The sequence below is a fragment of the Rhamphochromis longiceps genome, linkage group LG20, assembly GCF_057381845.1.
Source record: "Rhamphochromis longiceps isolate RC_006_pf linkage group LG20, R_longiceps_female_GT1.1, whole genome shotgun sequence".
In the NCBI taxonomy this organism is placed as follows: domain Eukaryota; kingdom Metazoa; phylum Chordata; class Actinopteri; order Cichliformes; family Cichlidae; genus Rhamphochromis; species Rhamphochromis longiceps.
In genome coordinates this window covers 30,082,425-30,100,046 of record NC_140576.1, presented here as the reverse complement: position 1 = coordinate 30,100,046, position 17,622 = coordinate 30,082,425, and the positions used below count along the sequence as shown (strand labels likewise).

At 43.3% G+C, this 17,622-nt stretch overlaps 1 protein-coding gene across 3 annotated transcripts; it reads right to left on the bottom strand.

The window, feature by feature from the left end:
• Positions 1-3,304: 3,304 nt before the first annotated feature.
• On the bottom strand, positions 3,305-17,488 carry mthfr (methylenetetrahydrofolate reductase (NAD(P)H)). Of its 3 annotated transcripts, none has more exons than XM_085394096.1 (12): positions 16,976-17,488; positions 15,475-15,733; positions 14,389-14,627; positions 12,347-12,457; positions 12,078-12,271; positions 11,427-11,677; positions 6,004-6,138; positions 4,870-5,050; positions 4,340-4,522; positions 4,154-4,255; positions 3,952-4,071; positions 3,305-3,561 (listed from the first exon to the last, which is right to left on the bottom strand). In XM_085394096.1, exons 2-12 carry the CDS (start codon positions 15,717-15,719, stop codon positions 3,346-3,348), a joined length of 1,977 nt encoding a protein of 658 aa, XP_085250222.1. In that variant the 5' UTR covers positions 15,720-15,733; positions 16,976-17,488; the 3' UTR covers positions 3,305-3,345. The 3 variants fall into 3 exon arrangements, with proteins under 3 accessions (XP_085250222.1, XP_085250220.1, XP_085250221.1); XM_085394094.1 differs by lacking the exon at positions 16,976-17,488 and adding an exon at positions 15,873-16,471; XM_085394095.1 differs by lacking the exon at positions 16,976-17,488 and adding an exon at positions 16,178-16,471.
• Positions 17,489-17,622: the final 134 nt, after the last annotated feature.

The following is a 17,622-nucleotide window of genomic DNA, read 5'->3' as shown; positions in this document are numbered from 1 at the left end:
CTCCTCTATGTTAAGTACATTGCTCCCTTTATTTAGAAAATAGACATAACAGTGAAAACACCACTATTCTCATGCTAACACACGTTAGCATGTTGGACACACTGAGTGTGAAAGTCAAGCATGCTGTAGAGGTATTTTACAGTTGTCAGAGAAAACACTGCAAACATCAATGCGTGTGGGAAGGAAACTATTTACTGAGACCACTAATCTACATAAACACATTAAACATCTTTTTCAGCAACATTATCTTACCCATATCGTATATTTAGACATTCAAATAATATATTTGGCCCATTTAAATGTGTTTATTTTATTATAAGTGAACAAATAGACCTCAAGCATGAACTGTGAAAATGCCTGAATATAGGCCTTTTGTGTTAACCAAAGTCAAGTCACTGTCATTTATATAACATTACGTGTATAATTACATGGTTCACATGCTGCTCCAAGGCAGAGCTGAGCTCTCTGGAGCTGCACGGCTCCCCCTGCTGGTCCTTAGAGCTTCTAGGGGCAGGGGGCCAACCACAGCAGAAGTATACCTGATGGGACCTGTAGTTCTTTTGATGGGCCTGGACACGGTGATTAGAAACACTCATACTTGTTGAACAGGTTCAGTTAATGAAATACTGGGAGTACCCGGAATGGGTAGACTGTACAATTCACATTCATCTCTCATTATGACCACAGGGTATGTATCTGTACATGTCTGCATTTTACCCAACTCCTCAGCAAGTGGGCAAACGAAAACCAATTATTTTGTCCTTTTCTATCATGCTCAGCATCCTCATGCAAGGGCGATGTTGGTTTGTCTGTTTGGATTTGTTGAAAGCGTTACATTCAGTGTGTATCACCTGTATGCAGTTTTTGATACGGGCGACACGGGCGGTTGCCCGGAGCGGCATCGTGGTGGGGGGCGGCATCACGGGCATCGGCAAAAAAAATAAATAAAAAAATGCTCGTACTCATGCTGCCCCGACGTCAGCCAGCACATATTGGGAATGGTACAGGCACCAATCGGTTTTCTATTGCCCATTTGCTGGCAGTAAGGGCGCCCTCCGTTTGCGAGGTGCCTGCTGCTTGCGGCACAGGGAGGAGAGGGCGGGGCGGCGGGGGATTCTCTGACTGGCTGGAGCAGCGTCTAATAACCAACTCGCAAAGTAAACAAAATAAAAACAAAACAACAAACACGAAAACACCAGACATCATGATACAGACTTATAATTTGCTCGGTGCGCCTGCTCGCTGCTGAAGTCAAAGTAAACTTTATTGTCATCTCCGCTACATACAGTCCAGTATATAGAGAGACAAGACGACGAGGCTCCAATTACAGCAAGAAAACAATAAATATAAGAAGAGTAAGAAAATAAATATACACTTTAGGACTCGGGGTAAAGGGATCAATAACAATTTAAAATTTATAATTTACAGTTTGATGATTTAAGGTCTCACACACAACCCGTTGAAAGGGGAGGGGGGGGGGCTGCTTTCAAATAGAGCACATTTCATTCATAATGATGTAAATCCAAGCCCATTATGTATTCACGATTTGAATCCTGGGTTGTGTGAAATCCCAGAAATGCACCTTAGACAAAGTGAATCTGTGAACTAAGGTGTAGGTGTGTTAGGTTATGTTGTGGTGATCCTCGAGTTGGGGGATGGCTGTTCATGGAGTGTAAAATTAAAACCAATGGAAGATGGACAGGAAAAGTTCAAAGCCATCAGGTGCTCAGTTTAGAAAAAATAGAAAAGGAGGAGAAACGAGCAAAAGATACAGGTAAGCAGATGTGTCATTGGATTATGGCAGCTCATCCTGAAACAATCAGTCAGAATACTTTATTAATCCCTAAGGAAATTATGTGGGTTACAGTTGCACCAAGAAGAATTGGTAAAAATAGCAACAGTTACAGAATAAACTCCAAAAAAATACCTTATGTTACAGATTTTAATATTAATTAGTCATTGTTAATTGTTGATTTGTCCTGTTCTCATTGTATGACGAATTATGATGGCTTTTTGGTAGCCGTTTGCATACCATGCATATCTGTCTCTCTTCATATGTGTATGTTTCTCTGGTGAAATACAGTATGGTTCCGACAACAGTTTTATGTTAATGTACAATCCTTAATAAGTTGTGTGTGTGTGTGTGTGTGTGTGTGTGTGTGTGTGTGTGTGTGGGGGGGGGGCGCCAGAGGGAGTGTTCGCCCGGGGCGCCAAACAGGCTAGGACCGCCACTGCCTGTATGTTACTGACCAGTCAACATTTATATTTGCAATAGATTTTGAGTAATCACTAAAAATGGAACGTAGATTTAGAAACTACACTGCAAGCTAGTGCTGATTATTCTGACACCCATTCTAACATGTCATAAAAGCTTATACAGATACAAGAACCCAGAAAACTAACTTAAACTGGACTTTTAAATAAAATTAAAAAAAAAACTCACTGGAAAATACATTTTGCAAAATGATAGAAATTTTAAACTTTAATTGCTTCTTCCATTACTAATATTTTTTGCAGAAATACAAACTATACTTTAAACGTGTCTTCTGCTTGGCTCAACATGATGTAGGTGATCTGGTCAATAAGCTGTGACATGTACATTTACACGTTGAATTACTCAATATGTGGAAAATCCCCACATGCCACTTGGCTGCTGGAGTGTCATGTACTGTATGACCTGGACTTTGAACTTGACGTTAGCACTAGCACCTAATAAAGCCACTTGTCACTACCGACCAGCGTCGATGCCCAGCTCCATACCTCCCACCCACACAGTTACTGGACAAGTTACGTAAGTGAAGGAAAAGTATTTAATAAGTATTATTAATCATGTACATAAGGCAGCAGGTGCTTTAAGTGTGACTCTTGTCATGACATCAAGTTCATCATAAGGTGTAAGATTTGCACACATCTTACATATATTTGATCACTACACTAGGTTCTCACCTATAATAACACATTAATGCTCATTCTTACATGTAGGCCATCTGAACTCTTTGTTAGAGTAAAAGTGAAATGTTCACAATTCATGTTCTGAGGTCATCGTTTGGAGGTTTAGTTGTTTAGCACAAGTTTCCCTTTGAACAAATGATCAGCTCCACATACGTAAAAACAAAACAGGTTAATCTGCCTGACAGTGACATTACTCATCAGGAGCCAACATGACCGCACAATTTCATTGATCATTGTTTCCTATTCACTCAAAGGTTTGAAAAATCAATAAAAACATCTTTACAGTTTGATATTCATACTCTGTAACGTTAATGGCATTTTTTTTTTTAAAAAAACTCAACTGTTCTTAGTGTTTTCTTTTTTTTTCTTAAAAAAAAAAAAAAAAGACTTTATTCAGACAGTTTCTTCACTGTGAAGCTCTGGAGGAGCGTCGAGCAGCTCAAACATGTCATCGATGACTTGCCACAGGCAGTTCTCCAGAGGGAAGTCATTGTCCACCAAATTGACGAGGAAGTAATTGTCATGGATATATTTAATTATCATCCGAGAAGGAGACTCGTCTTCATAGAGTTTGCCCCACTGCTCAATCCACAAGGCAAACGCCTCATCCTGAGAAGATATGAGAACATCTGGGTCAACACAACATGCCAGAGCTTTTACATCACACTGCACTCTGTCTTTAAAGTTAAAGATTATACAAAAATACAGAGAAAACAAACAATCAGATAAGCCCGTATGAGCGAGCAGCTAGTGACAGTGGGAAGGAAAAACTCCCTTTTAACAGGAAGAAACCTCCAGCAGTACCAGCAGCAAGGAGGGGCGGGGCCATCTGCTGCGACCGCTTGGAGCTGGTTCCAGAGCTCCGCCTCCTACTCTACCATTAAACGCAGTCATACTTTATTATTACCCCTTTAAACCTTAAATATTTCAGTCATTTAAAAACACGACACAAGGTTTAACATTCCCCAAACTGTGGACAGAAAGAAGACAGTGTCTCACCTTCCAGTACATGAAACTAACTGGGTCCACTACAGTCGGCTGAACAATCTCCCTTCCGGCGAAGATCCCCCAAGTCACAGCATTTGGTTGCATTTCAGGGGCGTTGGTCAGGTTACGGCCCTGCATGCAAAATGTTCACCATGACCAATGTTTACACACACACACAACCATGGAGTGACTGATGCTTTGTGAACAAACTTACATTCACATTAACAATGTGATAATTCACACGGGGCTCGTACTTCTTCAGTACTTTAAGAAGAGCGGTCACATTTTCACTGGAGGTGAAAAACTCCAGATAGGCCTGTCGGTTGAATAACATCCATATTAACAATAGCAGACTGAGTATCCCATCTGAAGGTACTGAAAATACTGTTAGTGTTTGTACCTTCTGGAAGACATAGCCCCCTGGAGGTCCCCAGCCCACAATGGGGTCTGTGGAGGGTTTGCCATTGATGTTGGGCTGAGAATTGATGGTGAGGACTCCTCGCCTGTTCACTTTCTCCAGTTCATCCTTCAGAAGGTTGGTCTCTGGGGCCAGAGGCTCGTCATTCCAAGGCAAACACATCACCTACAGCAGAAGAGAAAGCCTTAGCCTGCTGTTACTGCTGCTATATACAGAAGACTTGCTGTGGAAGAACGAGTGGCTACGTGGGGTATGGTTAAAAACAAAAACCTGTTCTCAGAGTGAGTGTCAGTGTTTCCAGTGCACTCAGGACAGGATTCATTTAAACAGAGTAACAATGGCACACCAGCCAACCACAAGGTTAGTTTTCACACTTGACTTATCTAATTTAGCTGGAACATACAATAGACAACAGCTTTGTATACTTAAACCAAGGACAGATATAGGAAATCTGTGGTGCCACAGGCTGGGAAAGCTACGAGTGACCGAGCTCCGTGGTTCATCCTGGATACCTTGTGTCCGCAGCGATTTGGCTGAGCTGTAATGTAGCAGGTAAAGACTTCGAAGACGCTCTCCTCATTTTGTAGCTCTTCACCCCACATTTGCAGCAGTGCATCTTTAGATGATTTGCTCTTCAGGTAGAACAGGTAATAGTCATTCAACTCCCCAAAAGCTGGAGACGAGGAATTTCCCCTGAGGACGAAAACAAGACTCTGAGCTAAGGTTCAATAAAAGCTGAACGAGGTTCCAGAAAGTGATTAGATTAAAAAAAAACAAGAAACAATAATAATACAATTTAACGCGTGTGCACATTTCATAGTGTCAATGTGAGCGCTCGAGCAGAGTAGGAAACAACCAGTCCATCTGAAGAATGAGTCACATATTTAACCTCCTAGGACCTGGCGTCCACATATGTAGGAATCACATTTTTGGTTGTCTAGACCAAAATACTAAATTTTGCTCTACAAGGGCCTGATATCCACTTACGAGGACATTATACTGCCTCTGTTCTATTGAAATTTTAAACAAGTATCCTCATATGTGGATCTCATTTCTTAGAAACAAAATCAGGTTTAAAAAAAGTTAACTCTTTGTTTTTACATTCATCAGGTCCCAATCAGCCCAAATATCAAAGATAAATTAAAAATGCATGCTATGAAAGCGTTTGTGTCTTAGGAGGTTAAAGGAGAAATGCATAAACAAGCAAGCAACAGGGTCTTCTGATGGTGAGCTTTTGAGCAACAGCGAGCCTAAAACCTGCATCATACTTCCCACGTCTGCCAGGGTCCACTCAGCTCAGAGTGATGGCAGTTTTCTTGTTAACACACAGTGAATACAATGGTCATGAGGACATCAGTGTGTTTGCCGGTTTAATACCGAAAAAGAAAAACTGCAGCTACAAGAACACACATTAGAAAACTTATCACATAGAACAGCTGTTAATGTCACTCCAGTATGCACTTAACAGAGTCAAAGGCTGGAGATGAAGGATGATCCCTGTGGACAACAGCACGACTCACAACTCGTATGCAAGTTCTTACATACACTTATGCAATAATTTGCATAAATTGAGGCATTCAACAAGAACAGCCCTCATTTAATGTCTGAAATGCAACAATGAGGACATCGTGATAAATGAACCCTACCATCTGCCATTGGGGAAGTCGTCCCAGTCCTGGGTTCTGTAGATGTAGCTCTTAGGCCTGGAAGCCCAGAAGATGGGTCGAACATCTTCTACCTTCCGTTTGGGATGGGCGCTCACTGCCCAGGGCAGAGGCCGCCTGGCACAGAAACACACTGTCAGCCTCTACAGCACTCTCTCAGGGCAGGAAAAGAAATAAAGGCCTGCTCTACAAAAGACACTGCTCAGTGAAATGAAGCAAATACTTTGGTCACTACTTTGATCACACATGAGTTCTTGATGAACGAAGCATTCAAGCTGAAATACTTTACTCATGTAACACTGTAATGTAATGATAATAAAATTGTCAGTGGAGATGTAATAATCAACCTTTTAAGCAGATTCAAAATTACACCTAAATTGGAGTTAGAACTTACAGTTTGATTCAACACAGTGTTAGCATGTCAACATGTGTCACGAAAGTTGGTGTGAGGCAGTAATGTTTATGGGAATCTCCTCCCAGACTTTGAAAAAGGCATCAGTGAGCTCCTGAACAGTTAATACAACCATCGGCAGATCTGCAACTTGAGCAAATCTCACTGTGGAATCAAATTCCACCCAAGATGACTGGTATAATATCCTATTAGAGCGATTAGAACATGCTGGTAGGTATTACAGGTACTGCGCTGCAGTGGTTTGTATCATATCTATCTAATAGACTCAGATTTGTTCATGTAAATGGAGAGTCCTCTTCACACACTGAGGTTAATTATGGTGTTCCACAGGGTTCAGTGCTAGGACCAATTCTGTTTATATACATGCTTCCCTTAGGCAGTACTATCAGAAGACATAGCATACATTTTCACTGCTATGCTGATGACACCCAGCTCTATCTGTCCATGAAGCCAGATGACACACACCAATTAGTTAAACTGCAGGAATGTCTTAAAGACATAAAGACCTGGATGGCCGCTAACTTTCTGCTTCTTAATTCAGATAAAACTGAGGTTATTGTACTCGGCCCTGAAAATCTTAGAAATATGGTATCTAACCAGATTCTTACTCTGGATGGCATTACCTTGGCCTCCAGTAACACTGTGAGGAACCTTGGAGTCATTTTTGACCAGGACATGTCCTTCAACGCACATATTAAACAAATATGTAAGACTGCTTTCTTCCATTTGCGCAACATCTCTAAAATTAGAAATATCCTGTCTCAGAGTGACGCTGAAAAACTAGTTCATGCATTTATTACTTCCAGGCTGGACTACTGTAATTCATTATTATCAGGAAGTCCTAAAAACTCCCTGAAAGCCTTCAGCTAATCCAAAATGCTGCAGCAAGAGTCCTGACAGGGACTAGAAAGAGAGAGCATATTTCTCCTGTATTGGCTTCCCTTCATTGGCTCCCTGTTAAATCCAGAATTGAATTCAAAATCCTGCTCCTCACATACAAGGTCTTAAATAATCAGGCCCCATCTTATCTTAATGACCTTGTAGTACCATATCACCCTATTAGAGCACTTCGCTCTCGCTCTGCAGAACTACTTGTTGTTCCTAGAGTATTTAAAAGTAGAATGGGAGGCAGAGCCTTCAGTTTTCAGGCCCCTCTTCTGTGGAACCAGCTTCCAGTTTGGATTCAGGAGACAGACACTATCTCTACTTTCAAGATTAGGCTTAAAACTTCCCTTTTTGCTAAAGCATATAGATAGGGAGGATTCAGGGTCACCTGGCCCAGCCCTTAGTTATGCTGCAATAGACGTAGGCTGCCGGGGATTTCCATGATGCATTGAGTGTTTCCTTTCCAGTCACCTTTCTCACTCACTATGTGTTAATAGACCTCTCTGCACTGAATCATATCTGTTATTAATCCCCGTCTGTCTTCCACAGCATGTCTTTATCCTGTCTTCCTTCTCTCACCCCAACCAATCACAGCAGATGGCCGCCCCTCCCTGAGCCTGGTTCTGCCAGAGGTTTCTTCTTGTTAAAAGGGAGTTTTTCCGTCCCACTGTCGCCAAAGTGCTTGCTGATAGGGGGTCATATGATTGTTGGGTTTTCTCTGTTGTATTATTGTAGGGTCTACCTTACAATATAAAGCGCCTTGAGGCGACTGTTGCTGTGATTTGGTGCTATATAAATAAAACTGAATTGAATTGGTGAACACTGAGGAACCCAGCATGCCATAATCATCATTTTACGTGACTGAAGGCCTCTCACATAAATCATCACTTTAAACAGATGACATCATCTTACACGGTGCAAACCCCGTCTCGGCAATTCTCAACACACCAACTCGATTTGGGAAACTCTCAGGACACAAAATTAATTTTAGTATATTATTATTATTTATTTATTATATTACAGGCCCAAACGTGTCATATCGCATAGACGAGGATCTGTCTGACAGAGGTGAAGTATGGCTGCGAGTCGAAAAGGCAAGATAGTAATGTGCTTTGGGGAGTCTATCGCCATATCCTCTCATTATACCCACATGGTCAGGGTTTGATTTCCAGTCTTTAAAGTAGTAAATGCAGCATCATTCCAGACTCCTTACAAGCACGTGTCAAACTCCAGGCCGAAATCATTTTATACAGATTTATTATTAGTGTTATGCATGGTGATATGAGGTGCTAATAACACAGAAACTACAGATCCCATAATGCAGCGCTGCAGCCTCCTTGCCGAACGCTAGGCTAACTGGGAACATTCCTGCGTCAATCAAGTCAAACTTCTGTTATTACAAAGCTAGCCACTCACAATGGCGAAGCGAAAAGTCGATTCTGAAAGCAGAGCCTTTCAGCACCGGTGGGAGGCTGAATATATGTTTACAGACATTGCTGGTAACCCCGTGTGTCTTATTAGTGGAGCTAATATGCTGTAATTAAAGAATTTAATTTAAGACGGCACTATGACAAAAAAACATCAGGATTAGCTGAAAAACCTAAATGCAGAAACTACAGAAGGTAGAAGAGCTAAAGAAGAATCTAACATTTCACCAGAGAAAAATCACAAAGTGAAGCTGTTGTGAAAGCAAGTTTTATTGTAGCAGAGGAGATAGCCAAATCAGCCCGGCCATTTATGACTCTGAAGAGCTGCATGATGAAGCTGTGCGACGTCATGTGTCCAGACAAAACGCAGATTTTGGCAAATGTGAGCCTGAGCAGAAACGTATGTCAAAGTGTAACCGACATTAGGGCTGGGCCATATTATACTGTTCACGGTAATACCGGTATAATGTTAGGCAACGATAGGAAAATGAAATATCGCGATAGAATATGAGTAAAACGCGCATGCGCAGTGCCTTTGTTTTCATACGCACATGGCTGATTGTTGAGTGAAACAGATGAACCAGAATTGGTTTGTAAAAATGGTGCAACTTCAGTGATGTGGAACTGGTTTGGTGTTTGTCCACAAAGCACATTTTTTTGCAGAACATGCAAGCGGCCGTCGGACTAAGATGCCCTTAAATCTGGGAGTAATCTGGGTCCTAAACTCCATCTTTTTCAGGTCAAACGAACACTGCAGCATCACTAAGAGTTAAAAACTGTCTAAATTCTTTCATCTTTAATAAAACGATCAGCATTGCTGCTTTACCAGGTGTAACTATGAAGTTTAACTTCCAGGCATCCATGAAAACAAAATGTATTACATTTAACGGAGTTAGAAGCTAGCAGGAAGCTAGCGGAAGTTAGCTCGCTAGTTACCTAAGCATGATATTGCATGTTCTGACTGAGAGATTTCTGAAAAAAATCAAACGTACAGCTCTGCTATCACTTCCAACATAAATGAAGACAGGAAACTAAACAGCAGTGACGTTTGTAGGGTTACTGAAGTTGGGCTAGCTGGTATATAATGATGTGCTACGTGATCGCTAGCGACACAGCTATGTTAGCATAACAAACAGTGAAGCTGGAGGACGAACACTAACACTTTTCCACTTATAAAAGTTAACGTGAAGGTTCTTCATGGTTAGAGACAAATGCAATCACATGGCAGGATGCTGTAAAAGGACCAATCTTCAGTCAGGAGAACAACTGAGATAATCCATCCACAATACGAGGTTAGTCATTAATATACTGCAACAACATGGGAATAGAGCCGCTGCCAGAGAATTCAACATTAATGAATCAATGGTACAGAGGTGGAGGAAGCAAGAAGAATGAGTTTAATAAAGTTTGATTTATCTGACTGCTTTGTTTCGCTTAATGTGCCTTATAATCCCGTGCACCTTATGGTCCGAAAAATACGTACTGCACACTACAGTTTAATGTTGCAAAGCACCTCTTTTTAACTTCAGTGGATATTATACATGGTTATGCTCAGGATATGTCAGCCCATTTCTACTGGAAATGCCTTTTGGTTAAACTTTCAGCAAGGAATTTGCATTTGCACTGTTACATTTTTATAAAGCTTTAATGTACATAAAAACCAGCTTCTTGTTTAAGTGAAAATAAATGGAAGGTTGTCTTTTTGCGCTAGTAATGTTGTGGAGTTGTATTTTGTCACGCATCAATTATATCGTCAGTTATATCGTTATCGCAAATTTTCAAATATATATCGTGATAAATATTTTTGGCCATATCGCCCTGCTCTAACCGACATGAAACTGCCCCGGGACAAACAACAGATCGAGCGCCGGTGTTGTCGTCAGGATGCGAGTAAAGATGCAGGAGAACTGTATCGGCGAGTTAACAGCATACTGCATCACACACCAGGAAAGGCTGTGTGGTAAAGTCCTAAAAATGGAGCATGTAATGATCACCGTAACGCAAACCGTAAATTTTATCTGAGCTAAAAGTTTAAATCACCGTCAATTTCAGTCTTTTATGTGGGAAATAGATTCAGAGTTTGCTGACATTCCTCATCATACAGAGGTCCGTTGGCTGAGTTGGGGAAAAGTTCTCAATAGAGTTTTTGAGCTCAGCAAGGAAATCTGTCAGTTCATGGACATGTATGATGTGGTGAAGGCATTTCAAGTGAAGCACCAGTGCAACCTGCCCCACTTTCCCTGTTGCCAAGTAATGTTGAACCAAGTCAGCGGACTTTGCTGATAAACTGAGCGCACTGCGCACGCCCGGCGCTTTGGTGACTTTGAAGCACAAAAAGAGAATTTTGAGCTGCTTCGCAACTCATTTACGTGGAAACTGCACCTGTGCAGATTCAGATGGAGCTGCAGTGTAATGATACACTCAAGGCAAAGTACGACACTGGATGGCCCGCACAGTTTATTAGTTCCATTCCTGAAGCAATGCCCCAGCTCCATCTACATGCGGCTCCAACCTTGTATATGCTTTCATTTATTTTTTCTGTGGTTTTTGGCAGCATGTTCATATTTCTAACTTAGAATCGGAGTTAATATTGTGTGGAGATGGTTGACGAAACTACATTTTCTTATTAAACTCGACTGAATCTCACTTTTGCTCAAAGCACTGGTGTTTGATTGACTGACCTGGGGTCTTCTATCCACAGGCCCAGCTGTCGAAGCACCTCCATGGTCGCAACTTCACGGTTCAGCGTGTAAAAGTGGACACCTGGCACCTTGCCACTATCCAGCAGCACACGGCACATCTCCACTGCTTGCTGTATCCCATAATTACGGATAGCAGCATCGTTGTCTTTGATAGGCTCGATGACTTGGGTGATCTCCTCTGGGACCTCAAGCTTGGAGAGCTTGACAAGCTGACGCAGAGACTGGTAACCCTGAACAACATGAACACACGAAAGTTGAGATCCACTCCTGTGCAGCTCTAACAGAACGTACTGTTATCCAGCAGCTTTACGTGTGGTCAGGACGCACTGCTGTCACTGTGAGACTGCTAATGCTACAATGTCTGTCTGAAACATTAGCTCCATCGAGTCGTCTTTCCCTGTGTGGAAGGCAAAAGGGAAATCTGGACCATGACGAGTACATTTAACACTCTTTAGTATCACTGCAACCAGCTACCCCTTTGACTGCTCCATGGTTCAGATGACGAAAGAGGAAAGCACAATCACAGGGAGTGTAAAGAGTAACAGAACACAACACTATCACTTCAAAGAGGAGAAAATTGCTTTGAAGATAAAGATAAGAGGATTCCTGTTCCTAGAAGAACTTAGTTACCTGAATGGGGAAGATTCCTGGTAAGATGGGACATGTGATGCCAATGGCTCTGCAATCATCCAGGAACTTGAGGAAAGTGTCGGGCCTGAAGAACAGCTGGGTGATGACAAAGTCTGCTCCAGCATCCACTTTCTCCTTCAGGTGCCTGAGATCAGCTTCATAGCTCTCTGCTTCAGGGTGGCCTGTGGGGTAGCCTGGACACACACATATTTAAATTAGCGACAATCCACTCAAACTGCATCCTGCTGACCTCGACGGTGAGAACATACCAGCGACGCAGATGTCAAAGTAGTCATCAAACTCTGAGCGGATATGTTTGACAAGGTCGATGGCATAGTTGAAACCATCCTCCTCTTTCTCCCAATCTTCTCCTATTGGGTCTGTGAAGATATTTGGCACATGCCTAAGGTTTAAAAACATGCACAGCTGGATGAGACAGGTCGCATCCTTGTACAACAAACTAGATGAGCTTTGAGCGCCGATTAAAACAAAGAGGGAGATCCATTAGTTATTATGAATCGGGGAAAGTGCAGCTGAATCGAGGACGTGTTACGGTGAAGGAACGTCTCCACAGATTGGGAAGCATTAGCAGTGGGAATGCATCGATTTTAATTGCCAAAGAAAAACTCGTCCGTCAGCGATCAGATTGTTGACATTCAGCCATCAGCTGATTCAGATGTAGCGTGTGACATCACTCGCTGCATGTAGCATGCCTGCTAACGCAGCATTTAAGTGCTTTTATGGTTGTGACCGATGATTTTAACAAAGTGTCACAGAACATTACAAACAGGACATAAACTGTCCGCCTCTGCAGAGCACTGCTCGTGCATGCGGCGCTGTGTTAACAGTCCATTGTAATGTCTTGATGGATGTTCAGTCATCCAGGTAAAGAAATCCCAAAAGTTGATTCTGTTCATCTGGACGTTTTCAGTGGGAGAAACGTGTCGTCACTCATCCAGGTGACTTCTTCAGTCTCAGCTGACTGCAGGTTTCCAACCTTATAAACATAATGATCATTTGCCTGAACTGAAACTAGCACCACTGAAGGAACAATGGGCCGGGAGGTCAGTTCCTTAATCATAATTATGCAAATTCTCATGAGCATTGATCAGCAACCATCAGGCCAGGACTCTGCAGTCTATTTACACCTACAGGCCAGAGGACACTCTTTCAATGATGAGGATGAACACATCCTGGACAGGGAGGAATGCTGGTTTGAGGGCGGAGTCAAGGAGGCCATTTACGTGAAAAGGGAAAGACCATCTCTGAATGGAGGAGGGGGTCTAAGGGTACATCTGTCACCATCTTACAATGCTGTGATAGCTGCCATTCACCAACTCTGTGAATCATACTCATGACCACTGATCAGTGGCTGTTGATCAATGGTCATGAGAATTTGCATAATAATGATTAAGGGACTGACCTCACAGCCCATTGTTCCTTCAGTGGGCTGGTTTTAGTCATTATGCAAATGTACTGTTTATAAGATTGGGGAAACCTTCAGCTGAGACTGAAGAAGTCACCTGGATGAGTGATGAAACGTTTCTCCCACTGAAAACGTCCAGATGAACAGAATCAGTGTTTGGAGAGTCCACTGTAACCCACGCCAGTGTGGAGAACACAGTCCACTGTTACACCGAGCAACTTCACGTCACCTGACATTTGTCTTTACTACATTTTTTAAGCCATTCGAAATCATGCTGCTTGTTGATTTTCAAATATTTTTCTTGCTTGCAGTAAGACCAAAGTAAAGGAAAAAGTAGGTCTGACATTGTGTTTCTAATTCTCGTCTCAGAAGCTGAATGATCTGGAATATTTCAGAGCACAAACGCTGCAGCAGGATGTCTCCATCAGGTTTTACATTTGCAGTTTATTAGGAGTTTTTTTTTCTTTTTTTCCCTTTTAAATAAATGGTACATCCTGAGAGATTTAGTACATCACAGGCTGTACAGAAAAATGGATGATTCCATTAATAATGCATTTAATTTACGAGTACGAGTGTTGTTGGCGTGCTGCTGTGTGAAGACATGATAAAAATACTCGACAGCCAGTGCTACCCTTCAGTGGGTACGCCTCTCTAAATCCCACATCCTCTTGTTCTCGAGTTATTGCATTCACAGGATGACAATGCCCCATCAACCTTTATGGCTGCTGAGCTGCTGCAGCCCAGGAAGTACAGCGGATCATCTAATGACTGAAAGGTTGATGGTTTGATCCCTGGCTCATACTAACCCCAAGCTGCTCTCCGGTTTATCTGTTGGAGAGTAAGTGTTAAACAGAAGAGTGCTGGTATGGCTACCATCAGCATTACCTCCTCTTAGTGCCATGATATTCTTCAGGCCCAGGTGCTTTGCTTTTGCCAAGTAGCCAGTGATTTTCTCTTTGCTTTGATTGCAGCAGGTTAGGTGGAGGATGCTCTCCAGGCCACAATAGTTGACAGCTGTGCTAGCAATCATCATGGATGAAGTTTCCTTGTCTGAACCCGGGTCGCCTGCTGGGTGCCAGGTAATGTCGATGAACAGGGGCCCACCAGAGCCCATACGGTCAAACCTGTAGAAAAAACACAAAGGCACACTCAAACCAGGGGTGGGAGTGAGGTAGTAAAGATGAACACATACATAACAACTACAATCTGGACTTGAGGGCTGGGAGCCAAACCGGGACACGTTTTCCCAGATGGGCTCAGTAAGGTGTTTTCAGTTTTGCAGATAAGATCATAGTGTGTACAGTGTTATGTTTCATGAAGCTTTTATTGTCACACATTTGAGGACGTCTGCTGTGGAAAATTCATATCAATGTTTGTACTTTTTTGGTGGATTGTTAATTAGTCTATGTTGGTCTGCGTGTTGGGTTTATTAGTCTACCAAGAACTGGATGTGCTCCAGACAGTGAAGAACACTGTTTTGTGTCTTAGAGTTCCCTGGATACATATCAGAGAGATCACATACTTCATAACAGAACAGCTGTCAAATTGCAACCTTCTGTTGATTTTGCTCATAAAAAGGATTTTTGTGATTAAGTTAAAGAAGGCGTGAAAAGGTCCCAATCGCGAAATCGGTCAATTTTATAAGCATTAGAATAAACATCCTGAGATAGTGGATGCTGCCTGTGGACCAAAACATGAGTTAAAATAAATAAATAAATAAATAAAAGCAGGACTGACCGCCATCATGACTTTTCGGGATATGTTACTGCCAGAGTCTGTCACTTCTACTGGATCCCCCCCCTACACACACACACTATCATCTCTCCTGTTGCTATACATAGCCCTACTAGCACACTCCTGCCTTTCCTTGTCCCTCTTCAGTTCCCATCTGCACCACCAACAGCCCCACCAGCGGTCGCTGTTAACCCAGGGACGTCTCATTCTTGATGCGTCCCGTTTAAGTTCACATACCGTGATATGAGGTTAACAGCCCCACTGGCTGTGCGTGGAGGGAAGAACTCCAACGAGAACCAGCGGTCTCCGGACTCCATCCTTCTGCGCATCTTGTCCCGCAATCTGTCCGACCGGTACGCATCCAGCACCGGCGTGGAGCACCGGGAGCTCTCCTTGGAGCTGTCCCCGCCACTGTTGCTGGCCCCGCTGGAGTCGCTCTTGCACTGGCAGGTGCCATCCCCTCGCTGAACCTGGTTCACCATGACTGTAACTTACACTGGGAAGAAGAACAGATACGGCGGTGTGTTCAGATTTAATGTTGCCTGCATGAGAAAACGTGTTAAAGCACAACTTTAGCTAAATGTTCTCCACGAAACTTTTCCACATCCCGCATATAACAGCTGTTTCGGACTTACCACTATAGCAGGCAGCACGGCACTCACACACTCCTACCTCTGACCCTTTACATCACGGGTTAATTATGGTCTGACTGAATGGTGACCGACGGCTGTGATAACGTCGGTTGCTTAACAGCGACGCGAGCGGCTCGTTATAGCTCTTGCGCGCACGCGCTGCTTAAGCTAGCTGTCCGGGCTCAGCACGTGCTCAGGCTGCATTCACACGTAAACGCAGAATCGACACATCGAGTCAACCGAGTGCGCCTAACGCCATCGTGCTGGACTGATTTACACTGGTGCAATGTGCAGATAGTTTATACCACCTCCTCGGTCCTGCTGCCTTTATGCCCCTGAGCTCCCATTCGTCCACAGCCACAAAAATAAGCACTGCTACAGCTGCTGCGAACTTTACGCTAAACTGCTTCCTCTTTGGAGTTTTCCAACAGTTTGCATCCTTTACAGTTGCAATACTGCCCCCTTCTGTTCTTAGTGCTCATTCTCCAAATGGTCTGCAACACAAAGCGCTCTTCTGAATCAGAATTCTGCTACACGATTTGGTCTTTCGTGTAATTATCAGCTTTATGTTGATCTTTCCAGATTCTGCTGCCTCCTTTCGATTGATCCCATCCTCCTCCTCCTCCTCCTCCTCTGACGCACAAACTCTCCACATGCCCTCCTTCACTACATCCGAACTTTCAGAGGTCTTCCTCTGTCCCTCCTGCCTGGCAGCTGTCACGTATCCTCTCTGCACGTGTCCAAACAATCTCAGCCTTGCATCTCTAACGTTGTCTCCACTGGCAGCTAAGGAGAAGAGGCTGAGGAAGAATCAGTAAGGGCCAGCTCGTCAGTTAAGGACTGAGTGAGACACGGGTGGAGTGGAGGATTTACCCAGAGGACAGGTGCATTATTACAAATGATCCCACTGCATAAACTAGAATGTGTGACACCTGACCGTGGGCTGTGTGGAAGCACACCAAACATCATTTCCTATCCCGAGCCCTCTGTCCTATGTGCTTAAACGCGCGTGTTATTTATGGTCCTGTCACATCATCAGCTGTGGCATGTAGGCTCAGACACGGAGAAGCTCATAATCGCTGTGTACTGAGAAAAGACGTACATACCTGCAGAGACGCCACAAGAACCCGAAACACACTTCCTCCTGCTGGGCTTCAATACAACACGGGAGGCCTGTGACCCTTTACTGGGATCAGTGAATCTCCTTTTATTACCACGTTAACGTCCCCACAGTGCCGTTGGGACTGCGGCCACTCCTGCTGCACCTCTCCATGGCTGATGGGCTCAGCCTATCAGGCCTGGTTGTTGCTGGTACTGCTGTCCACGGTGCAGCAGCAGCCACCCGACAGCTAAAGTGGCGCTTAATTGGACACATACAAACAAACAAATGTGTGTGTGCTTTTTTTCAGGTTCTGCCGTTAATAATCTTATAAATGGCCCTGGTGTGTTTCATTGTAATATTCTCCTCCCGAATAATATCCGTGTCTGCGCCTCTCTGTCGTAAAACTGACGCTGCGTGTCTTCTTAAACCCGAGCGGGAGTTTTTAAAAAGGCTCCCGCTGTCGTGTTAGTAACAGCAGATGACGCCATTATAGATTAGAGTCACAGGAGAGCCACAGCAGGCAACCAAGACACTTTTAAAGTGAGCCTATGAAGCTGCAGCGTTTAGTTTAAATCTGTGCCGTTCGACTCTGAAGTCTGTCGCAAATCCATCACACGGCTACCACAGACGAACAGTCGCAAAACGTTCATA

Excerpts from the sequence above, each read along its gene's own strand:
- mthfr (XM_085394096.1), bottom strand. The coding sequence starts at position 15,719 with ATGGTGAACCAGGTTCAGCGAGGGGATGGCACCTGCCAGTGCAAGAGC. Across the intron at positions 12,458-14,388 it reads TATCATGGCACTAAGAGGAG|ACCCAATAGGAGAAGATTGG; the intron begins GTAATGCTGATG and ends ATATCTTCACAG. Across the intron at positions 4,256-4,339 it reads GGGGCTATGTCTTCCAGAAG|GCCTATCTGGAGTTTTTCAC; the intron begins GTACAAACACTA and ends TTCAACCGACAG.